Below are 20,734 nucleotides of genomic sequence, written 5' to 3' on the forward strand. Positions count from 1 at the left end.
ACTCTGGAATCTGCCTTCTGCTTTGAATGTTGAGATCATGGCTGACTCTGTGTCCTCTGGCCTTGCTCCCATCTCTGTGGCTTCCCAGGTTGCTTATGGTGGCCTGGCAGGTTCTCAGTCAAGTGCTTTCCTCACGGCCAGCTAAGAGCTCACAGAGAAGCTGTCTATGCCGTCTCCATCTCTACGTGGGACTGAGCCTCGGACAGGTGCTCTTCATAACCCCTTCTCCAGAGAGCCCCGAGGTCTGCATCCTTGCTCAGTCTCTCTAAACCTCCTCTTTCTTATTCCATCCCTGCCTGGAACAACAGGGGAAATACCCTTTTGCTGTTCTGAGCCCCTTTTCAGGGGTCCATCTGTGAGACTTGAACCTTTCCATGCTGGTTCTGAGAGGTCCACACCCTCCTTCTCTGTTTTTCTCACTGCCGCCCTCCATCTGAATGTCTCACTCACCCTGCAGAGCCATGTCTCACCCACCATCTGCATCATTTATAATCATGTTAGAAAAATGCCTTTTTGCATCTCCTGTCCTCCTGAGCCACCTTCTGTTCAGGAACCTCTGGCCACGGCTCACACAGCAGTGCTCCATGGGTGGATGGAGGACAGATATGTTGAAGGCAATTGCCCCTTGCACTGTTGGCTGGAAAAATTCCCACCGTGAAGCATGGTGAATATTACTGGTGGAGGGCCACGTGGACTCGCATCACCTGCCTGTCCTCTTCCTTCTACCAGGTTTCCATCTTCCCCCGCTCCTTCCCTCCAGATTTAATCTGAGGTTCAGTTCAGGCCTCCTGACTTCCAAGTGTTCTTCTAACTACTCAGTTTCATCTCTGGTATCTACAGTTTCTTCAAATGATGCATCAGCCAGCACTGTATCTATAGCATGGGCACCCTGGGTCCCCCTCCCTGCCCCCATCCCATGCCAAGCACAGAACGAGACCTTCAGTAGAGACTTTCTAAGGTTAAGGCCAAATGACAGTGACACCAAGAGGCTCTCTCTCCATGAGACTCCAGACACCTAAGACCACCTGCCTCCCTGCCCACTGTGACACGGGGCATTGAGGTCTTGGTTCTTCTTTAAATTCACCATAGTGTGCACTTAAACTTTAGTAATAACTCTTCAGTGCATCTTGCTAGGAACCCAGCACTGTTCTGAACACTTTTCATAGCCTTATTCATCCACCAACACAGTGAGATGTAAGTGTACTATAGGTCCATTTTACAGATGAGGAAATTGAGGTGATTGCTAGTAAACAGCGGAGCTGGGATCTGAACCCAGGCAACCTCACTCTAGAGCCCTTGCTTAGAGCTGTGGTTCTTTTCTACCCATCATTTTAGAGTGTACCCCCTCTGCCTGCCTGGACCCAGAGCTGGGCTTTTGGGCCCATCCAGTGGGGTGGGCAGGCTGGAGCAGGGTTGGGGGCAGGGTGGCAGTGGCCCAGCTCTTGCTGTCTTCTTGCCACAGACTCCACAGAGCCTTCCAAACAGTGACGTAGCAGCCTGTGCTAATGGTCTTGGAATTCAGGCCTCAGGCGCCTAGGGAAGATTCTGGGGCCCTCGTGGCCTGAGAGCCCCCTTTGGGGGAGGGGGAGGCCATAGGCAACAGGGGGGCGGTGGGTGTCAGAGGTGGGATGAGAAGAATAGATCAGGTAGGAAGGCAGGGGGTATGGGGGTACACTGGGAGGGACTGGGCGGGGAGGGCTCCCACCCGTTCCTGTTTGCTTTGGATGGCGGAGGCCACGTGCTGAGAGCTGGAGTGTGTCTTGGCAACAGGCCGCAGTGACAGAGCCTTCTGACCAGGGGAGGCCTGGCCCAGGATGGCTGCCTTTCGTTGTTCTTAAAGGCACAGCATGCCATGGACGGCCTGCATTTCCCACGTCTCTGCTCACTCTCAGGCTCTCAGGTAGAAGGCTCAGATCTGCCTCAAGGTCACGGGAAGGGCATCAGGGCAGAAGTGGTCCCTTAGGGCTCAGCCTTGTGCCAGCTGTAGTGTGGCCAGATGGGCGGGGCTGGTGACATGTGCCTGGCCAGGCCCCCTTCAGCCTCCTTCCTCCTCAGCATTTCCCTCCATCTACCACTGAGTACCCCCAATTCCTCCTTTGCTTCTCCAAACCGCTCGAAGGAAAGGATAGGAGAGTGCCCGGACTTCAGTCTCACAAGGAGGCCAGAGCCCAAGGCGAGGTGTACACAGAGAATGGAGGCAGGTGTATGAGGCCCGGACTGTGCCTCTGCTTCTAGCTCCATCACCTCCTTCCCACCATGGAGGCAGAAACCTTCAAGAAGGCCTGGCATGCAGCAGCACTCCACAGATGCCAGCTGTGCATTAGACCATGTGAAGGACCTGGAGGGAAGGGAAAGGCAAGGCTCAGAGGTCACCTGAAAGCTGCTGTGTTCCAAACTCTGCCCCACCTGTCTCATCTTGCCTGCTACCCTCCAAGTGGGCACCCAGGGTGGGTGGGAGGCAGCCCAGCCCCCTCGCTGGCTGCAGCACCAGTGCGCATGTTGTGTTTGCGCCCATCCTGGGTGCCATGCAGGGGCAGAATGGGAAGGAGAGCCTGCATCCTGAGTGAGGTGGTTCTCTGCAGGATCCCGGTGCCTGGAACAGGGCACATACCAGATGCTCAGCAAAGGCTGGTTGTTGGGTGCACCACGTATCCCTGATAAAACAAGGGCAACACAAGATGCCAGGCATCCCTCTGGGCGGCTCGTACTGCCCTGGTGTGATAAGGCTCAAGGAGGTCAGACCTGTTTCAGGTCACCAGTGAGCACATGGTGAAGCCAGAATTCAAGCTGAGGTCTGTTTTGGAAGAGGGGCTAAGAGGTACCTGTGGACTGAGTCCTGGGGTGAGCAGGATGGGAAGGGTGGGGAGACCTCATGGAGGACCGCACCTTGAAGGACATACGGGAGTTTCAGAGGAAGAGGAAGGGAGCAGGATCCCCCGCCCCCACCAGCTGTTTTGTCCCAGGCTGAGCTGTGAGTGACCTCAGAAGGCTTTATTAATGTCCTAATTGTGTGCAGCTGGCCTCCTCTGGCCCTAATGAGCTCATTATCCACTCTCATTAAGGAGACCATTGTGGCCTGGTCACCCTGGGGACAGTAGTGGCCTGGGGGTGCCCGCCACTTCCTGCCACCCCTTGGCCAGGCTCAGGTCCCTTCTAGAGAGGCTGAAGCCCCCATCCCTCACCCAGCCCCTCACCCAGGTCCTCCCATCCCTTCCCTCTGTCTGTCTCCATCTCTGACTCATGTGTGTGTGTGTGTGTGTGTGTGTTTCATGAGAGAGAGAATCTGTGTCACCCAGGTCCTTCCATCCCTTCCCTCTGTCTGCCTCCATCTCTGACTCGTGTGTGTGTGTGTGTGTGTGTGTGTGTGTGTGTGTGTTTCATGAGAGAGAGAATCTGTCGACTCTCAGTTTCTTGCCCCACCTTTTCCATCCCTCCCCCAGTGCCAGCCCTGGGAAGCCTCAATTAAGAGTCTGTTTGAAAGGGCTTTGAAATTGGCCAAACAGCTAAAGATTATGCTTAGCTTGGACAGAAGGAGAGACTGACTTCTGGACTTGAGCTTTCTTCTATGCAGGCCGAGGGTCTCCTTGCCCCACACTGAGCTGGAGGTGCTGGGCAGGCCTGCCGGGCTCTGCCTTCTCTCACCCTCCACTCCCAGCCACGGTGAAGTGGGCTTCAGTGAGTCCTACCGAGCAGGTCGGCTGCTGTGACAGGTGACATTGCTGTTCTCTCTGGGCTTTTGCCTCCTGGAGAGGGCTGGGCCCTGGCTTGTAGGCCAGCCTGGCTGAAGTCCATTCTTCTCTGGCACTGTAGACACAGAAGGAGAGGCCAGGGTGAGGCAGTGCTTGGGGGCTTGGCCAGTTCAGGATTCTTCCAGATGATTGTCCCAGCCTGGGGACCTAAGAAGGGACTACCCCAGCCTGGGGCCTTAGCCTGGGGACCCCAGGAGGAAGCCTTCTCCTGAACATCCAGCATCTGAGTGCTCCTCTCTCAGGGCTCCTGGACATCAGTTCGCAGTTTCCCATTCAAAAGAGTGGACATGGTAGTCCTCCCTTGCCCCGACTGGGGAGCATCTCAGTATAAGGCGCTCCAGCTGAATTTGAGTCTTTCTGACTCGACTCCCAGTTGTTACCCTCTAGCCCCAGAGGGTCCTCACATGTGGACATAGACACTGAAACCTGAGACTCTACTCGTGGTGTATGCACAGAAAGCACGCACTCAGCGATATGGACAGACTCACAAGCAGCATGTAGGTAAAGCATCCGTGTTCAGGGATACTCGTTGTCAAGGAGTCACCTCTACCCTTGTGCACAGCACAGAGGTGCACCTGACCCACTTCTGTGGTGGTGAAGAATATGGATCCTGAAGCTGGAGTGCCTGGTTTTGAGTCCAACTCTGCCTCCTCCTGGTTGTGATCTCTTCTGCCTCAGTTTCCACATCTGTAAAGTGGGGATAGTGATGGCAGTAAGTTATTTCACAGGGTCCTTGAAGATTAAATCAAGTGACGTGTGTAATGTTAGCTCCTGACACGGCATGCTCTTCTCAGCACCTGGCTATAATCATCACGTGACACATGTATAGACACACCTCTGTTCCATGCACACAGGTACCCACCCATGCTTGTGTATGGACATAGCCTGCCTCCCACTGTGCACCTCTGCAGGAGTGAGAACACGGTGTGGACTAGAGGGGAGCCAGAGATGCCCGCGGGCTGGCTGACGCCTGAGCCCTCTTGGCCAACTGGGCTGCACCCAGGGTGTCTCAGGCTCTAACTGCTCCTTAGTAAAGACACAATGACTTTGGTCAGGGGCCCCGGTTGCAGCTGCTGGCGTCTGCGAGAGGCCTGCCAGCAGCCATCGGTGGGCGCAGTCCCAAAGAGCCGCCCCCACAGGCCCAACTGTGTGACTCGTGCCAGGGCTCCTGGGGGGTCTGCGTGGAGCTGGGTGGGCACCCCTGCCCATGTTCAGCCAACGCCTGTCTGGGTGGTGACAGGCTGTCCATCTCTGCTTCATGGGTGGTGACTGAGCCTGTCCAGTGGTAGGCTCTTCTCTGCAGGGCCTGCTGCGGGAGGGACCTGGGACTCAGAGCCACACAGCCCAGCTCTGCATGTGTCAGGGCTGAAGTGTTCTCAGGTAAGATTGGCAGGACCTCAAAGCTGTGGGGAAGATGAGAGTCTCAGCCCCAAGTCCTGGGATTCAGCATGCGGATAGGACTCTTAAGTTGCTCCCCTGGGGTGAGACGATCACGGTCTGCCAGTAGTGTGGCCCAGGCCCCACAGAAACTTGGGGTACAGCAGAGGTTTTGAGGTTGAAAGGACTCAGAGAGACAGCCTTGGCACATCCCAGGGCCACCTAGCAGTGTGAGGCACAGACCATCACACCTTCCTGCCCACTGGGCGCCTCAGCCACATGCTCAGCCCCTCAGCAAATCCCTGCCCAGCTTGCCCTGAGTGCCAGGCCTATGCCAGGCAGAGGTAGGAGGCAGGCCAGCTCTGCCCTGCCCAGGGGAGATACTCTACACAGACAAGTCCAGATCCATCCCTCCATCCCATCCCTGGCTCCTGGGGGGAAGGGAGGGAGCAGAAAGTACATGGAAGGTTCTCGAAGGGTAGTTAGGCAGGAGGCAAAACGATGCCACCAGTAGAAAAGAGCCCTAAATTCTGGGATTATAAAGCCCTTGGAGTCAGTGAGAAAAGTCCACACAGGGCCTTGGTCTGGAAATTGCCATGGGGGGAGGTTGGGAGCGAGGACAGCAAGAGGTCAGCAGGCTCGAAGACTCACAGGTGAGAACACAGACAAACTCGAATGAGACTGATGGAGGAACCCCCCAAGTCCTCCTGGTATCCATGGAGGAGCTTGCCTCCTTCATCTCTGCTGAGGATGCCTTTGGAGCCCAGATTCCCGAAATAGAGTGAAAGCTTAGAAGACAGCCCAGCCATCCAGGAGACCGCCAAGTTCCTTGCCTTCCTGGGAAGCCATGGGCTCACACAGAAAAGGAGGGACTATGCTGCCCCTGAGACAGCAAGTAGGTTGTTTTAGAGGGTGGAGTGGGCAATGGACACACCTTGGTATAGAAAAGGAGGCCAGGAGGGGCTGGGCATGGAGAGATCTCAGAAAATCCTCAAGGAGACACATGTATCCAAGCTCTTTGGTTCCTCCAGACACATTCCCTGTTCTGTCTGATGACCGTAAGATCCCTGAGCCTATCCTGGGGTGTCCTCTTCTGGGAAGAAGGGCTTCCCTTTGATGACTAGGCCTTCAGGGCACTACCTTGGCCTACTGGGACTTGGCTTGCCTCTGGGGGCTGGAACTGGTCTTTCATCCCCATGGACACAGTTTGACGAGGGGCTGGAGGGTGTGGTGACCAAAGCCTATGAACTTTTGTCGTTGGACCTAGACCTGGGCAGGCATGTGAGAGCCTCAGTCTTCCAGACCCTCCCCAAATGACTCCAAGTTGGGGACTGTGATGACTGTTCTGGGCTTTTGGAGGTTATCCTGTGAGGGGGAGTTTGGTTGGGGAGGGACCACTTACCAAGAGTGACTCCGAGGTCTCCATTCTTCCCCGCTGAGGTCTGTGGTGGCAGGTGCCCAACGGACTTGGGTTTTGTTCTCCAAACTTGACTCGTGATGGCAGACCTTCTGTTTTGAACCCTGCTGACTAAGGATGTGCGTGAAACCCGCTCTGGCTCAACTGAACAGCACAGGAAGTTCTCTGGCTCACTGTAATGAGAACGTCCAACAGGGTGGCCTAGCTTTAGCACCTCTGTGCCCCAGGGTCAAGTGATGGTCATCGGGACTGACTTTCTCCATTGCCTGATTTTGCTTTATTGACTTAACTCCCAGGACATCTCTTCCCCACACCCCTGCGATTCCTGGTTAATGTGGGACTTAGGGTGCAGGTCGCCAGAGCACCCATGTCCGTTCCTGGAGAAGCCCATGAACTGTTACAGTGTCTGGGGAGGTGACAGGCCTGTCAGAACACAGTTGGCCAGATGCGCCCACTCCTGTGGTCAAGGGGGCAGAGCCAGCCGTAGGGCAGGAACGTCTGTGAGGTGGGCAGCTCTGTGACCTCCGGTCAGATTCTGGGGAAGAACACTGGGCTTGGGGCCTATTGACAGGGACAGTCGGGGTTCCTGAAAGTTCCCCCACAGCCTGAGAGAAGGGGAGAAGCCACCCCAGGCAGAGACTCCTGCAAGTCCATGCCTTCTGGCTGCTTTGGGGTCTCTCAGCCACAGCCTCCCGAGCAGCCACGCGGCTATGGCCAGGGCTCTAGGGAGGATGGCAGTGCTGCCCAGGTGGGTAGGCTCGGAGTGTGCACATGACCCACACCCATCCCCCTTGGGTGAGGGATGAGGGAATTGACCTGAATCTGGCAGAGAGAGAGAATGAAGGCTTCCACCCTGAGTCCCCTGGGGCAGTGACCCAGCTAAGAGCTGGGCCTCAGAAGTCCAAACCCTTATCTGAAACTTTTTCCTTTCCTTTTTTTTAAGACTGTTTTTGTTTTTAGAGCAGTTTAAGTCAAGGAAAATTGAGTGGGAGGGGTCCCATATACACCTGTCCCCCCACACGCAAGCAGCCTGCCCTGTCGTCAACATCCCCCACCAGAGTGGTCCATTTGGTACAACTGATGACTTCCGTGGACACATCCTAATCACCCAGAGTCCCTAGTTCTATTTAGGGTCCACTCTCGGTGCTGGACATTCTGTGGGTGTGGACAAACATACAAGGACTGTATCTGATGTTACAGTATCATACAGGTATCATGGCGGTTCATAAGCTTTGCAGAGCTGCAGGCAGAGTGTTGTGGAATTTCTTGGAAAGGGTGGGGTGCAGTGAGCCTTCAAGACTGGACCACAGGCTGTGTGCTATCCCAGCCCTGTGACCCAGAGCATTGGAAGTTGAAGACCTAGGTGATGACCCTGGGTGTGAGGTCCTGTGCAGGGGTGGGACCGTTGTCCTCTTCCCCTCTCCACTGTTGTCATAGCAGCCCCCAGGCAGCCTTCTCTACCTCCCAGTGCTAAGCCCAGCTGGGAGAGCCTGGAGGTCCCCATGTGCCCCCTCCTTGGGCAGCCACTCACTGCTGTGGGCAGTGATGGAGCCTCAGTGTGCTGCTCAGGGAGGAGCCCTGGGGCCTCTTGACAGGTTGCAGTCCAGATTTGGAAATGGTGAGTGAGCTCTGTCACGGACAGAAAAGAGCGTTGGTGCCAAATGGCTTTGGAGGCAGGGAAGAATCAGAATGGGGGGCGGGCAGAGATAGGCTCCTGTGAAAAGTACCTTCTAGGAAGGAACGAAAGACAGTTAGTGGAGTGCCACGGCTTCAGAGTTTGGAGTATTTGGCTCAGCTTTTGTCTGAATGATGAATGAATGAGCCAACAATCGGGAAAGAAAATGAATGCACTGCTATCACTTGGCCATGACCGTCAAGGGTCACTCGAGGGTGCAGTGCCCACTTAACTGTGATGGAGTTGTCAACACACTGAAGGCAGCTGTGAGTAGCACCAATGTGAAATTACCACTGACCCGCAAGTGGGAGCAGTGACCATTAGAACATATTTGTGAGGCCTTTTTACCACCAGGTGTCATTAAACCAGAGAAAATGGTCAAACTCCAGGTCACACCAGTGATCCTAGTGGGCTTGAAAGACCCTACATGGTCTCTGTGTTTGGCTGGAGCCCCCTTGACCTTTCCCGCAAGGTGACTTTCGTGTGTTGGGCATAGCGTTGTGTCCATTTCATTTTCAGATGTATCACAGGTTTGTGTGGGTGGATTGCTGTCCATCAGGTCCCCTCTTCTCAGGGACTATGTTGGTCTCTCCTTCCTCAGCCAGGAACCTGGGCTCCAGGAGGCTAGATGTGGGCCAGGCGTTTGCTGGTGCCCGGGGCCATGTGGCTCTGTGCTCTGCCCTCCTCGCTGTTCCTTCCTCCTGATCCTGGCCCCCTCCTCACCTCGGTCATCCACTGACTCTCACGGCTGTGTGCTCTCTTGTCCCTGCTGCAGGCTGGTGGTTCGTGAGCACCTCTGAAGAGCAGGGCTGGGTCCCTGCCACCTACCTGGAAGCCCAGAATGGTACTCGGGATGACTCAGATATCAACACCTCCAAGACTGGAGAAGGTAAGGGCCTGCAAGTTCAAGGGGCGGAGTGATGATGATACAGCTTTCCCACCCTTCTCCCTAAGACCATCAGAAACTCTAAAAAGACTGGGTCATGGTCCCCATAATTCCCCTGGGAGCCCATCTCCCTGGGGCCAGCCCACAAGCTCACCTCCTATCCAGGTCTGTCCTTGCTGGTCCTGCATGAGACTCAAACTAGACTGGAGACTCTCCTGGAGTCTGTCTGGGTCTCAGGTCTTAACAACTTGGGGTCAGAGACTGGGGAGAACAGTCTTAGGGCTCATTCTCTACAGCTCCCTCTCCCCCCAGAAGCCCTAGATTCCTCTGGGGGCCCCTACCGAGATCCACCTTTGCCTTCCCCACCCCGCACTGTGCTCTCTGTGGCAGGGACGACTCCAAAGGGGCCGTGTGCATGCCACTTCTGCTGTTCACAGTCTGCTCAGAGGCCTCCCCTTTGGGCACCTGTTAGCCCAGCCCAGGGTGCGGACATAGTGGGCAGGTGGAGGAGTCGTTTCTCTGTGTTGCCGGAACTCAGGGGTGGCTTCAACCCTTGCACCGTCAGCCTCCCTGATCAGTTCTGGCCTCAAGAGGTTTTTCTGGGGTTTTCTCTGTTGCATTTCCAAGAGCCCGCCCCTTCCCCGCAGCCAGCACTGGCCTGCTCAACCTGTCCAGTGGACTTGGGTATTCCCCAGAGCAGGCTGCCAGCGCCCAGCAAGTCTGCCTGTTCCTGGTGACTTCCAGATCTCCCTCGTTCTGGCAGCAGGAATGCTTGCCCTAACGGTCAGTGAGGATCGTCCAGTTGGGCACCTCTGAGAGCCAGGCGGATGGATGCCTGCCGCCCAGGGCTCAGGCCACCTCCAGGCCTGCCCCTCCCCACCCCCACTCCACACTGCCTAGGCCAAAATAAGCAGCCCGCCCAGTGCCAGCTCCTTATTCATCCCTCCCCCAAATGTCGGTTACTGGGCAGTTGGAGCCCTGCCCTTCCTCCCCTGTAAATGCTGCGTTTCAGTCCCTTAATCAGTGCCACAGCCCCTGCAGTGCATGTCTGCCTTGTGACAGGTTCCTGGCCCCGTTAGGCAGGGCCGTCATGTTCAGTCCGGGTGCTCGATCCTTCCTAGCTGCTCCCTGAGCCCTGGGGCTGAGCCTCTCCTCCATCTCATCACTGCAGCGGTGCAGGGTCACAGCCCCTAAGTTTGGTCTGGTCTGTTTTGTCTGCAGTCACTAGGCCTCACCTCATATCCAGTTCCACATCCTGGGGGTCATCCCAGGGCTTTTCAGAAGTAACCATCCCTAGAGTGACCTGAAGCCTCACTCACTCCTAGGTGTATGCCCTGCTACTTTTAACTGGGGACCAGGGTGGGGAGGGCTCTGTTACCATCTCCATTTTCCCGATGCAGGAACTGAGGCTTCAGGAGATCTAGATATATGTTTGTCCTCATAAGGCTTGAGCCCCTGGTCAGCCTCCCCTGCTGGTGGTCTTCCCACCATGCTGAATGCCTCTCTGTGATGCATTTTGCTTATGAGCAATTCTAGGAGAGAGTGTGTATGGAATTGGAGCCCCTTCTGAAAAGGTGATGGCAAGAGAGCCAGAGTGGAGACGTTGGGAGATGCTGGAGGACCAGGACACAAGTGGGCAGGAAAGAGCCTGAGAGGTTGCGTGGGCACTGATGCCAAGCTGGTTTGAAGAGAGATTGAGTGCTTTGCACAGAACAAGCAGTAGCGGGTTGTAAAGACTTCTGACCTCAATGGAGTAAGAACCAGGCAGCCAGTGCAGGTTCCGCATTCAGACGATGTGTGTGTGTGTGTGTGTATACGCGCACACGTGCAGGCATGCATGTGCGTGCACACGCGCACATGTATGCTCAAGGCAAACCTCCTGATTATAGGTTCTAGTGCATGCTTTGATAGGATCTGTGTGCCAGTACTCCTGGCAACGTTTGGGCAGCTGTGAATTCCATCATCACATTGTGGGCATCTCCCCCCAGCTCTACAGAAGGGCTCAGGGCTCAGTACCCCCAGCTCAAGGCCCAGCAGCTGTGGTGTGTCCACCAGTCTCTACACTGGTCCAACCACCCTGGTCTCTTCTCAGGCCATCTCTACCCTAGCCCTGTTGCCACCCCATTATAGACGCCCTGAGTCCCACAGACAGAAATTGTATGCCTTCATCCCATCAGAGCTTCCCTAACAGCTCACGTTCATGCTTGTGCCTTTGGCCTCCCATTTCTAGAGTGGGCAGAGTGCTGACTACCTGGGGCCTTTGTGAGATAGTCTTGGCACCTGGTTTAAACTGGGTAAACATTACTTATTGCTAAGGTGGCCCAAGGCTGGGCATCAGCTGAGGGACGCTCCTCTGCCCACAGAGAAACCAGGTGGACACACCCCGGGAGGTCAGCTGTTGGGGTTATTCCCAGTGTGACCTCACATAGGACCTCATCTCTCTTCCACTGAGCCCTCTCAGTCCTTGTCTCACTTCACACCAGGGCAGATGGTGTCAACCCCAAAGACAGATGAGGAAACAGAGGCTTATGGAGGGCTGGCAGCCTGCCACGGTGACATAGTAAGCGGGCGGTGCAGCCTGGACTGAATCCATCCCTCAGGCCTCCTGCTTCCAGTTCAGTTCAGTTCAATCGCTCAGTTGTGTCCGACTCTTTGCGACCCCATGAACCACAGCATGCCAGGCCTCCCTGTCCATCACCAACTCCCTGAGTCCACCCAAACCCATGTCCATCAAGTTGATGATGCCATCCAGCCATCTCATCCTCTGTCGTCCCCTTCTCCTCCTGCCCTCAGTCTTTCCAGGCATCAGGGTCTTTTCCAGTGAGTCAGCTCTTCGCATCAGGTGGCCAAAGTATTGGAGTTTCAGCTTCAACATCAGTCCTTCCAATGAACACCCAGGACTGATCTCCTGTAGGATGGACTGGTTGGATCTCCTTGCAGTCCAAGGGACTCTCAAGAGTCTTCTCCAACACCACAGTTCAAAAGCATCAATTCTTTGGTGCTCAGCTTTCTTTATAGTCCAACTCTCACATCCATATATGACCGCTGGAAAAACCATAGCCTTGACTAGACGGACCTTTGTCGGCAAAGTAATGTCTCTGCTTTTCAATATGCTATCTAGGTTGGTCATAACTTTCCTTCCAAGGAGTAAAGCGTCTCTTAATTTCATGGCTGCAGTCACCATCTGCAGTGATTTTGGAGCCCAGAAAAATAAAGTCATCCACTGTTTCCCCATCTATCTGCCATGAAGTGATGGGACTGGATGCCATGATCTTAGTTTTCTGAATGTTGAGCTTTAAGCCAACTTTTTCACTCTCCTCTTTCACTTTCCTCAAGAGGCTCTTTAGTTCTTTTTCACTTTCTGCCATAAGGGTGGTATCATCTGCATATCTGAGGTTATTGATATTTCTCCCAGCAATCTTGATTCCAGCTTGTGCTTCATCTAGCCCAGCATTTCTCATGATGTACTCTGCATATAAGTTAAATAAGCAAGGTGACAATATACAGCCTTGACGTACTCCTTTTCCTATTTGGAACCAGTCTGTTGTTCCATGTCCAGTACTAACTGTTGCTTCCTGACCTGCATACAGGTTTCTCAGGAGGCAGGTCAGGTGGTCTGGTATTCCATCTCTTTCAGGATTTTCCACAGTTTATTGTGATCGACACAGTCAAAGGCTTTGGCATAGTCAATAAAGCAGAAATAGATGTTTTTCTGGAACTCTCTTGCTTTTTCGATGATCCATCGGATGTTAGCAATTGGATCTCTGGTTCCTCTGCCTTTTCTAAAACCAGCTTGAACATCTGGAAGTTCACGGTTCACGTATTGCTGAAGCCTGGCTTGGAGAATTTTAAGCATTACTTTACTAGCGTGTGAGATGATTGCAATTGTGTGGTAGTTTGAGCATTCTTTGGCATTACCTTCCACTTCCAGGAAGCAAGTCAAACAGGCTACTCTCCTGCCTCTGGAAAAACGAGTACTTCCCAGGTGGCCTGGATGGGGTGTGGCTGGGGTGTGTCTGGACAATTTGATTCTTAGCTGCCTGCCTTCCTCCCCCAGACCCGGGCAGCCTGGCTCCCTTGTCCTGCAGTGCCTGGGGTTGGGAGGGGGGAGTTGACCTACCTGGTGTCCCCTAGGAAGGCAAGGGGGCATGTGGAGCTGGTCCACAGCAGCCAGAGGACTTGTGTGGATGGGAGCGGTGTGGAGCAATAAGCAGCTGGGAGGCAGGTCCCCCACTGTCTGAAATTCAGTGGGCAGCGTGTGGGGCGGGATCATACCCAGGCCTGTGGCATCCTCCTGTGTCGTGCTTCATTCAGCAACGTTTCAGAGGGGTCAGCCCCCTGCCGAGCCCTGGGGATGCGAGATGTGGAGACTTAGCCCTCATCAGATTTGATCCACTGGGGATTACTGAAAAAGCAAAGACAAATCCAACCCAGGATGGTAAGAATTGTAAGTCCCCCAGGGAAGGGACCCCCAAGTCTCCACCTGGCCACACTTATCCTTCTGCACGCGGTGCCTGGCTCATGGAGGCAGGTTCACAAGCAGGACTTGCTGAGTGAGTGGATGGGGATGGGAGATTGATGTGAGCTCTGATGGAGGCGGGGGCATACGCTCCTGGGAGCCATCAATGCCTAGGGATCGTGGGAGGCATGTTTTCCTCCAGGGCTGCCTCTAAGGGTCATCCTTGCACTGGGCTGGAGCCATGGAGCCTCTTCCCCTCTCAGGTGCTGGGATTCTAAAGTCTTAGCCCCTCCCAGGCTCAGGGGCATAACCCACACAGTTTATGGTGGTTATTTGCCACCTGCCAGCAATGTCACCGGTCAGTTCTGCGCCCATCTAGCCCTGTCTGTGCCACTGGGGCTTGGTCCAGGCATGTGAAGACCTAGGGATGCAAACCTCCCCTCCCTCCACCCCTTCCCACCCATCCCATCTCATCCTCATCTCCATTCTCTCCGCCGGTTCCCGTCGGCTGCGTGCTCCATCGCCATCTCCCACACCAGTGTCCAAGAGACGCAAGGCCCATCTGCGGCGCCTGGATCGCCGGTGGACGCTGGGCGGGATGGTCAACAGGCAGCACAGCCGAGGTGACCGTGGAGCTAGCTTCTGCTCACCCCCAGCTGCTGCCTCTCTCTCTCTCTCACTAACGCTCCTCCTCCTTTTCTGGGCTCTGCTCCTCTTTGCCCTGTGGCCTCCTCACCTAGATTCACCAGCCGGACTGTCCTCTCACCTACTCTAGCTGATGGGGAGGGGCCTGGGAGGGTGCAGGGGCTGCTTGGGAATCGGGGTGACACTGGGATGGCTCTGGCTTTGGCCAGCATCCTGGGGGCAGGGTCACGGGACTTATATAGCATCATGGGGGAGCTGGACTCTGAGAAGGGCCATGTTGGCCCTGAAATCACAGATTAAGAAAACTGAGTATGTCTGAGTCTCTGCCTGGTCCGTGCCCTCACCCCTGGCTGTTCCCCGCCTCCTTCCTCTAAGGAGGGGTTTCCTCAGCCAAAGCTGCCCTGGCAGTGATTTAGGGACAGACTAGGAAGGAGGCGGAGCTGCTCCCACCTCCTCGCTCCTCCAGTTCCAGGGAAACTGGAAGGGGGCAAAGTCTAGACCCAGTGGGTGCAAGCACACAGCCCCCACCAGCTCTAAGGGTAGGGCAGGTCCAGCCGGGGGCTCTTGCACCCCAGCCCTGGCCACTGGGACTTGAGCCTTATCAAGATGATTCCAGGGAGGCCCCTGGCCTGCCACACAGGCTGACTGAGAACCCAGACGTTTGCCAATCCAGGGCCTTTCCGCAACCAGGAGCTTGGGAGGTAGGGAAATTAGGGGCGGGCCTCTGAACAAACCTCTAAACATCTCCAGAGCCCCGAGGCCAGTGGGTGGCCCATGTCTCCTGCCTCGAGAGCGGAGGGCGTGTTCCAGACAATGACAGCATAGCTAGAAGGGTGTGTCATGAGCACTGGCTTTTCCAGAATAGCAGGGATGCCCCAGGTCTCGCACTCCACCCCCAAAGCTTGTTTCTGAACGACTGTAAGACTCGGTTTTGGTGTCTGCCCCAAGCCCCAAGCAGCAACAAGCCTGGACTCTACTGGGGCTGGCTCAGCATCAGGTCAGAGCACTGACCACCAGGAGCCCAGCTTGTCCTGAGGGTGGAGCATGGGTTGGACCCTGGGTGCTGGCACAGGGCAGGGGGCCAAGTATTCGAAGCAGAAAGAACAGGCTGGATGTGAAACAAAGGCACCCTAGAGGGAGGAAGGTGAGGGGCCAGGCTGGGACACAGCCCTGAGCCTCGGCAGCAAAGGAGACTGGGATACTGGCCTGGAAAAAGTGCAAGGAGGAAGGTTTTACCTGCCCCCATCCCCTTCTGTGTCCACTCCAAACACCAACACACAATGAACCCCAAGCACACCTCTGTCTCCACAACCACATAGACTCATGGACACTTCGGTCGGTGAAGCACGACCACCAGCACACCACCCTGAGGGCTCAGCACACTGCTCGTCCAGCCCCTACACACCTGCATACCTGCAGTTCCCTGCACACAGCCGCTCACAGATGCACACTTAGGCAGCCTCATGTAGACCCTTCCACAATTGCATTATTTATACAGTCACAAATGCATTATCCACACTACCACATCATGGGCACCCCTCTGTAGTACCTCACAAGTACACATATAGTGCATATGCACTCACATATCATAACTTATTATCACAAGTATGTCGGTGACGTAGTCACAGTTATAAACATACGATGATGTAAGTGGACACAAATACCCAACTGAATGCATTCATTCTATGGCCACCCGTACATATGCAAATATGCAAGCAAACACAGGCCCACGACTTCTCTCTCCTAAATGAGAGACCCAAACAACATCATTTCCCTGTCTTTGCCCTAAGTTAAATTAGGGCTAAGTTAAGTCAGGCAGCCAAGGAAAACGCAGAAAGTTGGCTGGGAGAAGCTTCACTGCAAACAGCCGAGCTGCTGACGCGGGGAGCAGGCAGTGGGCTGTACATAACTAGACAAGAGAAAAGCAGTGCTTCCCCGGGGCCTCCACTCCCTGAGTCCCGCAGCCAACCAGGCCTTTGGAATCAAAAGGCCTCTTGCAGTGGGGTTGAGTAAGTTGTGGGGGCCGGGAGGAGAGCCAGGGAGACTGCTGACGGAGGGGAAAGTGTTTGGAAGGAGGAGGCGTCTGTGGTTTGGAAACTGCAAGGCTCTCCAGCCCCTGCCTCCAAAACCAGAACAGGCCTGTCCACCTCCCCCCAGCCACCCACCCACCCACCCCTTGGGCGGCCTGGCCAGCCCTCCCTGGGGCGAGGTGGCAACCAACCTTTGACGGCATATCAGAGTGACCACAGCCTCAGCACTTCCAAGAAGTCCAGAGGTGCCCCCCAGAACTTCCGAGCCCCTTCCATCAACTTGATTCCTAAGGGACTTCTTTTCCAGAGATCCCAACCAATGCAAGTGACTCAGTCGCACCCCCAATTTCCCCCCTCCCAGGTCATTTCTGTCAGTCTGGGCGTCCTCCTGTCTGGCCTCCTAAGGTGGGGTTTGTGGCCCCTGTTTAGTGGAGGGACTGGCTCTGCTCTGCCTCAGGGAAACCTGGGAGTAAAGAACTGAGACCATGGGCCGCGTGTCCACTCAGAGGTGTAACCCACACTTTCATCATCCAAGCCAGATGTGACAGAAAGCAGAGCTCCGGGACAGACCACTTGGAAGAGTTGCCTGCCTGGGATCAGGGCTCCGAATTTTCACCTCCTGGAACCTCTAGTGACAGGGCAGGACAAGCCCCCAAGCCAGCCAGGTCTCTTCCAGGAGCATAAATTCCCATGTGTCCCCAGAGAGCATAAACTCTCTGTTCACATCAGCCCCAGGGCCACCACGAAGAGGGTTTTGTGCAGGAGCAGCTCAGCTTCCCTGGGGAACACCGACATCCCTCTTGTGCCCACCCCAGGAGTGGCAGGGGAAAGCAGGACTCTGACCTGGCCTTCAGAGCTCTGTCCTCAGCACACAGGCTTGGGGGGGCTGGTGCTGGGGCCTGGCCCCCCACGACACAGTGTCAGCCTGTCCTCTGCCGTGCGGCAGGACAGGGCTCCTCTCATCTGCTCAAGAGAAGAGCTGTAATTTTTCTCTGCAAAAGCAGCTTTGCCCAGGGAAACTGTAATGATGGCTTCCTGCGTGAACCACAACTTTTAAAAATAGCCCAACTAAGCAAAGGCAAAATGTGGAGGCCAGGCCTTGGCTCACCCCCAACCTCAGGACCCTGGATCCCACCGCCTGAGCCAGGATTTACGGTGTCCCACTGGAAAATGGAGCAAGACCAGGAATGGGTGGGAGTGCAGGGGCCTGGACTGTACAACATGGAACTTCTCAAAGGCTCAAGTCAGAATCTGGCCGGACCAGGTTCTCAGGCGGTCTTGGCAGCTCTCTCCAGCATGGCTGGATTGGAATCTGAAAGCTTCCAGGAGCAAGTCGATGCTGAGAAACGCTTGCGGTTGAGAAGAGCACGCAGAACTATGGAGGCTCCTGGGGTGGGGGTGGGGGGGCATCACCTACCTTTGGCCCCTTGTCAGCCTTTCAGATTTGGCCAGTGGCCTGCCAGCTCTGTCCTTGCAGCCAGGCAGCATAACTGCCTCCACCCCAAAGGGAGCTGCTGTCTCCACCAGCACAGGGCTGCAGACAGGACCCCAATAATCTAGGGAAGAAGGAACAGATGACCCCCCTGAGCCAGGGGTTAGGGTGGCAGCTGCCCCCTCCTCCACTGCTGCCAGAGGCTTGAGCAGGCCGCCCGTCACGGTCCAGCTGAGGGGGTGAGGGGCAGCCGTCTCAGAGCCAGCCACTCTGTGCCAGCATCCTGCCCCAGCTTGGCCCACCTGTCTCCTCCTCGGTGTACTCCACAGTCCCTTTGGAGCGCCTCCTGTGTGCCAGGCACTCTCAGCCCCCAGGGAGAATCCAGGTCTGAGAGGACAGCACAGGTTCAGGATATGCCTCCCAAAGGGTATTCTGCGGGTCAGTGTCCTTGTCTATCTCTGCTGCTCTCTCTCTGGTGAGGGCGAGGGTGGGGCTGTGTGTTCCCACTCCAGCCCTTCCTCTAAGGAGGCTCTCCCCCTGGAGGCAGGGTGTCCGTGCCCCGCCAGCAGTGGGTCTCCCTGTCCTCAGCACCTCCCTGGAAGCCTGAACAAGGACTTCTCTGGAGGCACATGGTCCCTGCCAGGAGAGAGGCTCAAGGGAATCCAGAAAGATGTGAATTGCCCAGCCTCCCCACACCTACCCCCGATGTTCCGCCTCAGCTTCCACAAGGTGCCCCTCTCCCAGTTCCTGGGGAGCCCCAAGTAGGGGGTGCAGTGCTCCTGGGAGCCCGGAGCAGGCAGCTCCCAGTGGGGTTCTGCCAAGCGGTGAGGTCATCTCAGCCGGCTCAGGGCTCCTGCCTGACCGTGCTCCTCTCAGCGTGGCCACTGCTTGTGTGGCCACGGGACCCTTAACAAGACGCGTAAGCACACCCATGAAGTCCCCTTGGGGAAATGATGGGATCGGGTGAACAGCTGAGTCATCAGGGGAACTGAGGTGCCGCTGGAGCTGTGGGAAGGCTGGACAGAGGAGGGGTTTAAGGTTGGAGAAGGGCTGGGAGAGCAGGCCTGGGGCATGGATGGCATGTTCAGGAAGGAGAGGGCTTGCTGAGGGGCCTCTGGACATTGAGGGGACACCCAGGTTTGTTCTCAGACTCCCTAACTCAGGCCCCATGAGGGCCCGGTTCCTCGTGGCCCTGCCCTGAGTGCAGGGATTTTGGGGGGCCCTGAGGACTGCAGGCCCCTGCAGCCTGGCTGCAATTATGGGACTGGGAGGCTGGGAGAGCCAGCTCTGTGCTGCCTGGGCCTTGCACGGCCTCCTGAGTGTGCAGCTGTGAGGTCGGGTCCCTTCTCCCTTTCCTGGAAAAGCCAGAGGCTGACCCAGCACACTCCAGGCATCAACTAAGTGAGGCCAGGCCAGGGCAAAAAGGGAGATGGGGAAAAGGACCTGTACCCTATCCTCAAATAATCATGCTTTGTTGCTTCACCCACCACCCACAGAGGAGAAGTATGTCACTGTGCAGCCTTACGCCAGCCAAAGCAAGGACGAGATTGGCTTTGAGAAGGGAGTCACCGTGGAGGTGATCCGGAAGAATTTGGAGGGCTGGTGGTACATCAGGTAGGAGCCCCAGCAGAGGAGTGAGGTGCCCCTAAGCTGGTCCTGGGCAGCAGCTGGCAGGCAAACCCTGACCGAAGCTGGGCGCCCATGGCCCGGCCTGTCTGCTTCAACTCCACACAGCTGAACCGTTCTGACAGAGAGGCTCATCTTGCAGATTCCCTCCCAGGACACATAAACGGGACACATAAAGCAGAACTGAGCCATGGCCAGCAGGGTGCAGGGGCCCCAGCTCGGCTTGCAGGCTGTGGTGCAATACCTCCCTGTGCATCTGCCAAGAGGCTCCAGCACATCTGAACTTGGTTTTCTATGTCCGGCCTTGGCTGCCCGGCATGCTCTGCAGCCTGGGCCATCTGGAATGCCGGCATCTGTAGGCCTTGCTGAGGTCCCAGCGGGCGGCTCCTGCTGCCCACGGCTCAGCACCAGGGTCCGCAGACACAAGCTCTGGCCCCAGCTGCTCCACTCTGCAGGGCTGGCTCCATAGTTGAGAGAGCTGGGGTGGAAATGAGGCCTGAGCTAAGACCTGCTTCAGAGGCCTCTTGCTCTGCCCTTCCCTCTCCTTGGGCCTCATCCTGCTTCCCAGCTGAGAAACCCATCTGGGGGTGTAAGAAGGGGAGTGGGGAACTTCCTGATGCTCGGGGAAGAAGGCTCAACCCTGTAGGCTTCACTCATGTCTCCCTACCAGGTCCTGCCCTCCAGGCCCCTCTGCCCAGGCCAGCCAAGGGCTTACTCCCAGGAAATGTTTTTGGGTCCTTTAGAAGCAACTCAGCTGTGACGACTTACTCAGTTTCTCTTCTCTGCCTGTAACCTTGATGACCGATAGTCCCTGTTGTGGGCTATGAGGACCGCCTCACCACACCTGGGACCCCCAGACCCACTGTGGGCAGGGTGCTGTTCAGAGCCTTCTCCCGCTGAGGTGCAGGTGGCCCAGGTGGTGGGAGTACTCACAGGACAGTTGCTTGTAACATGGCACACCATGTGGTGTTAAGATGGGTCTGTGCTGGCGGGTAGGGTGAAGATCACCGGCCACCTGGGATTGAACCTTAGTGTGACCTGCCAGGATATAGCCACCTCTGCCCCTCTGCTCTGTGCATACCAGTCCAGGGGCTGAGGTGCCCCTTTCTGTCCCATTAGGTAGTTCAGGACTGTGTGCCTGGACAATGAAAACCAGTGCCAAGCCCACAATCCAGCTGCCACGAGCATGCATGGGAAGGCCAGGGAACATTCTAGCCGGCTGCTAACCTAAATCATCCACCCAGAGGTTATCTACAAGGCTGCTGGGGTTTTTTCTTAGTTTTCTAAAATGACCAGTGAAATCACTGAGTTGGTTCATCTAGCCAACTGTTGTCCCTATGGCATGGCCATTCAGCCAGTGGGAACTTCAACTGAGAAAACCCTGCTGAAAATTTCCACCTTAAGAAGGTTGCTAACATCCCCTTAAATATGCCATTTC

At 55.8% G+C, this 20,734-nt stretch overlaps 1 protein-coding gene across 28 annotated transcripts in view; it reads left to right on the top strand.

Moving 5' to 3' along the window:
• The window catches only part of SH3PXD2A (SH3 and PX domains 2A), a 243,862-nt gene that overhangs the window by 210,511 nt on the left and 12,617 nt on the right, over window positions 1-20,734 (top strand). For 22 of the 28 annotated variants that reach the window (XM_081543719.1, XM_081543730.1, XM_081543779.1 and 19 more), the window contains 3 exons: window positions 8,994-9,107; window positions 14,103-14,186; window positions 19,167-19,284. In XM_081543719.1, the coding sequence (XP_081399845.1) occupies window positions 8,994-9,107; window positions 14,103-14,186; window positions 19,167-19,284 (316 nt within the window). The remainder of the gene's footprint in view (window positions 1-8,993; window positions 9,108-14,102; window positions 14,187-19,166; window positions 19,285-20,734) is intronic. The other 6 variants (XM_081543957.1, XM_081543741.1, XM_081543752.1 and 3 more) reach the window with 1 other exon arrangement.

Source organism: Giraffa tippelskirchi, chromosome 2, assembly GCF_054371585.1.
Source record: "Giraffa tippelskirchi isolate mGirTip1 chromosome 2, T2T-mGirTip1v1.2.pri, whole genome shotgun sequence".
Classification (NCBI taxonomy): domain Eukaryota; kingdom Metazoa; phylum Chordata; class Mammalia; order Artiodactyla; family Giraffidae; genus Giraffa; species Giraffa tippelskirchi.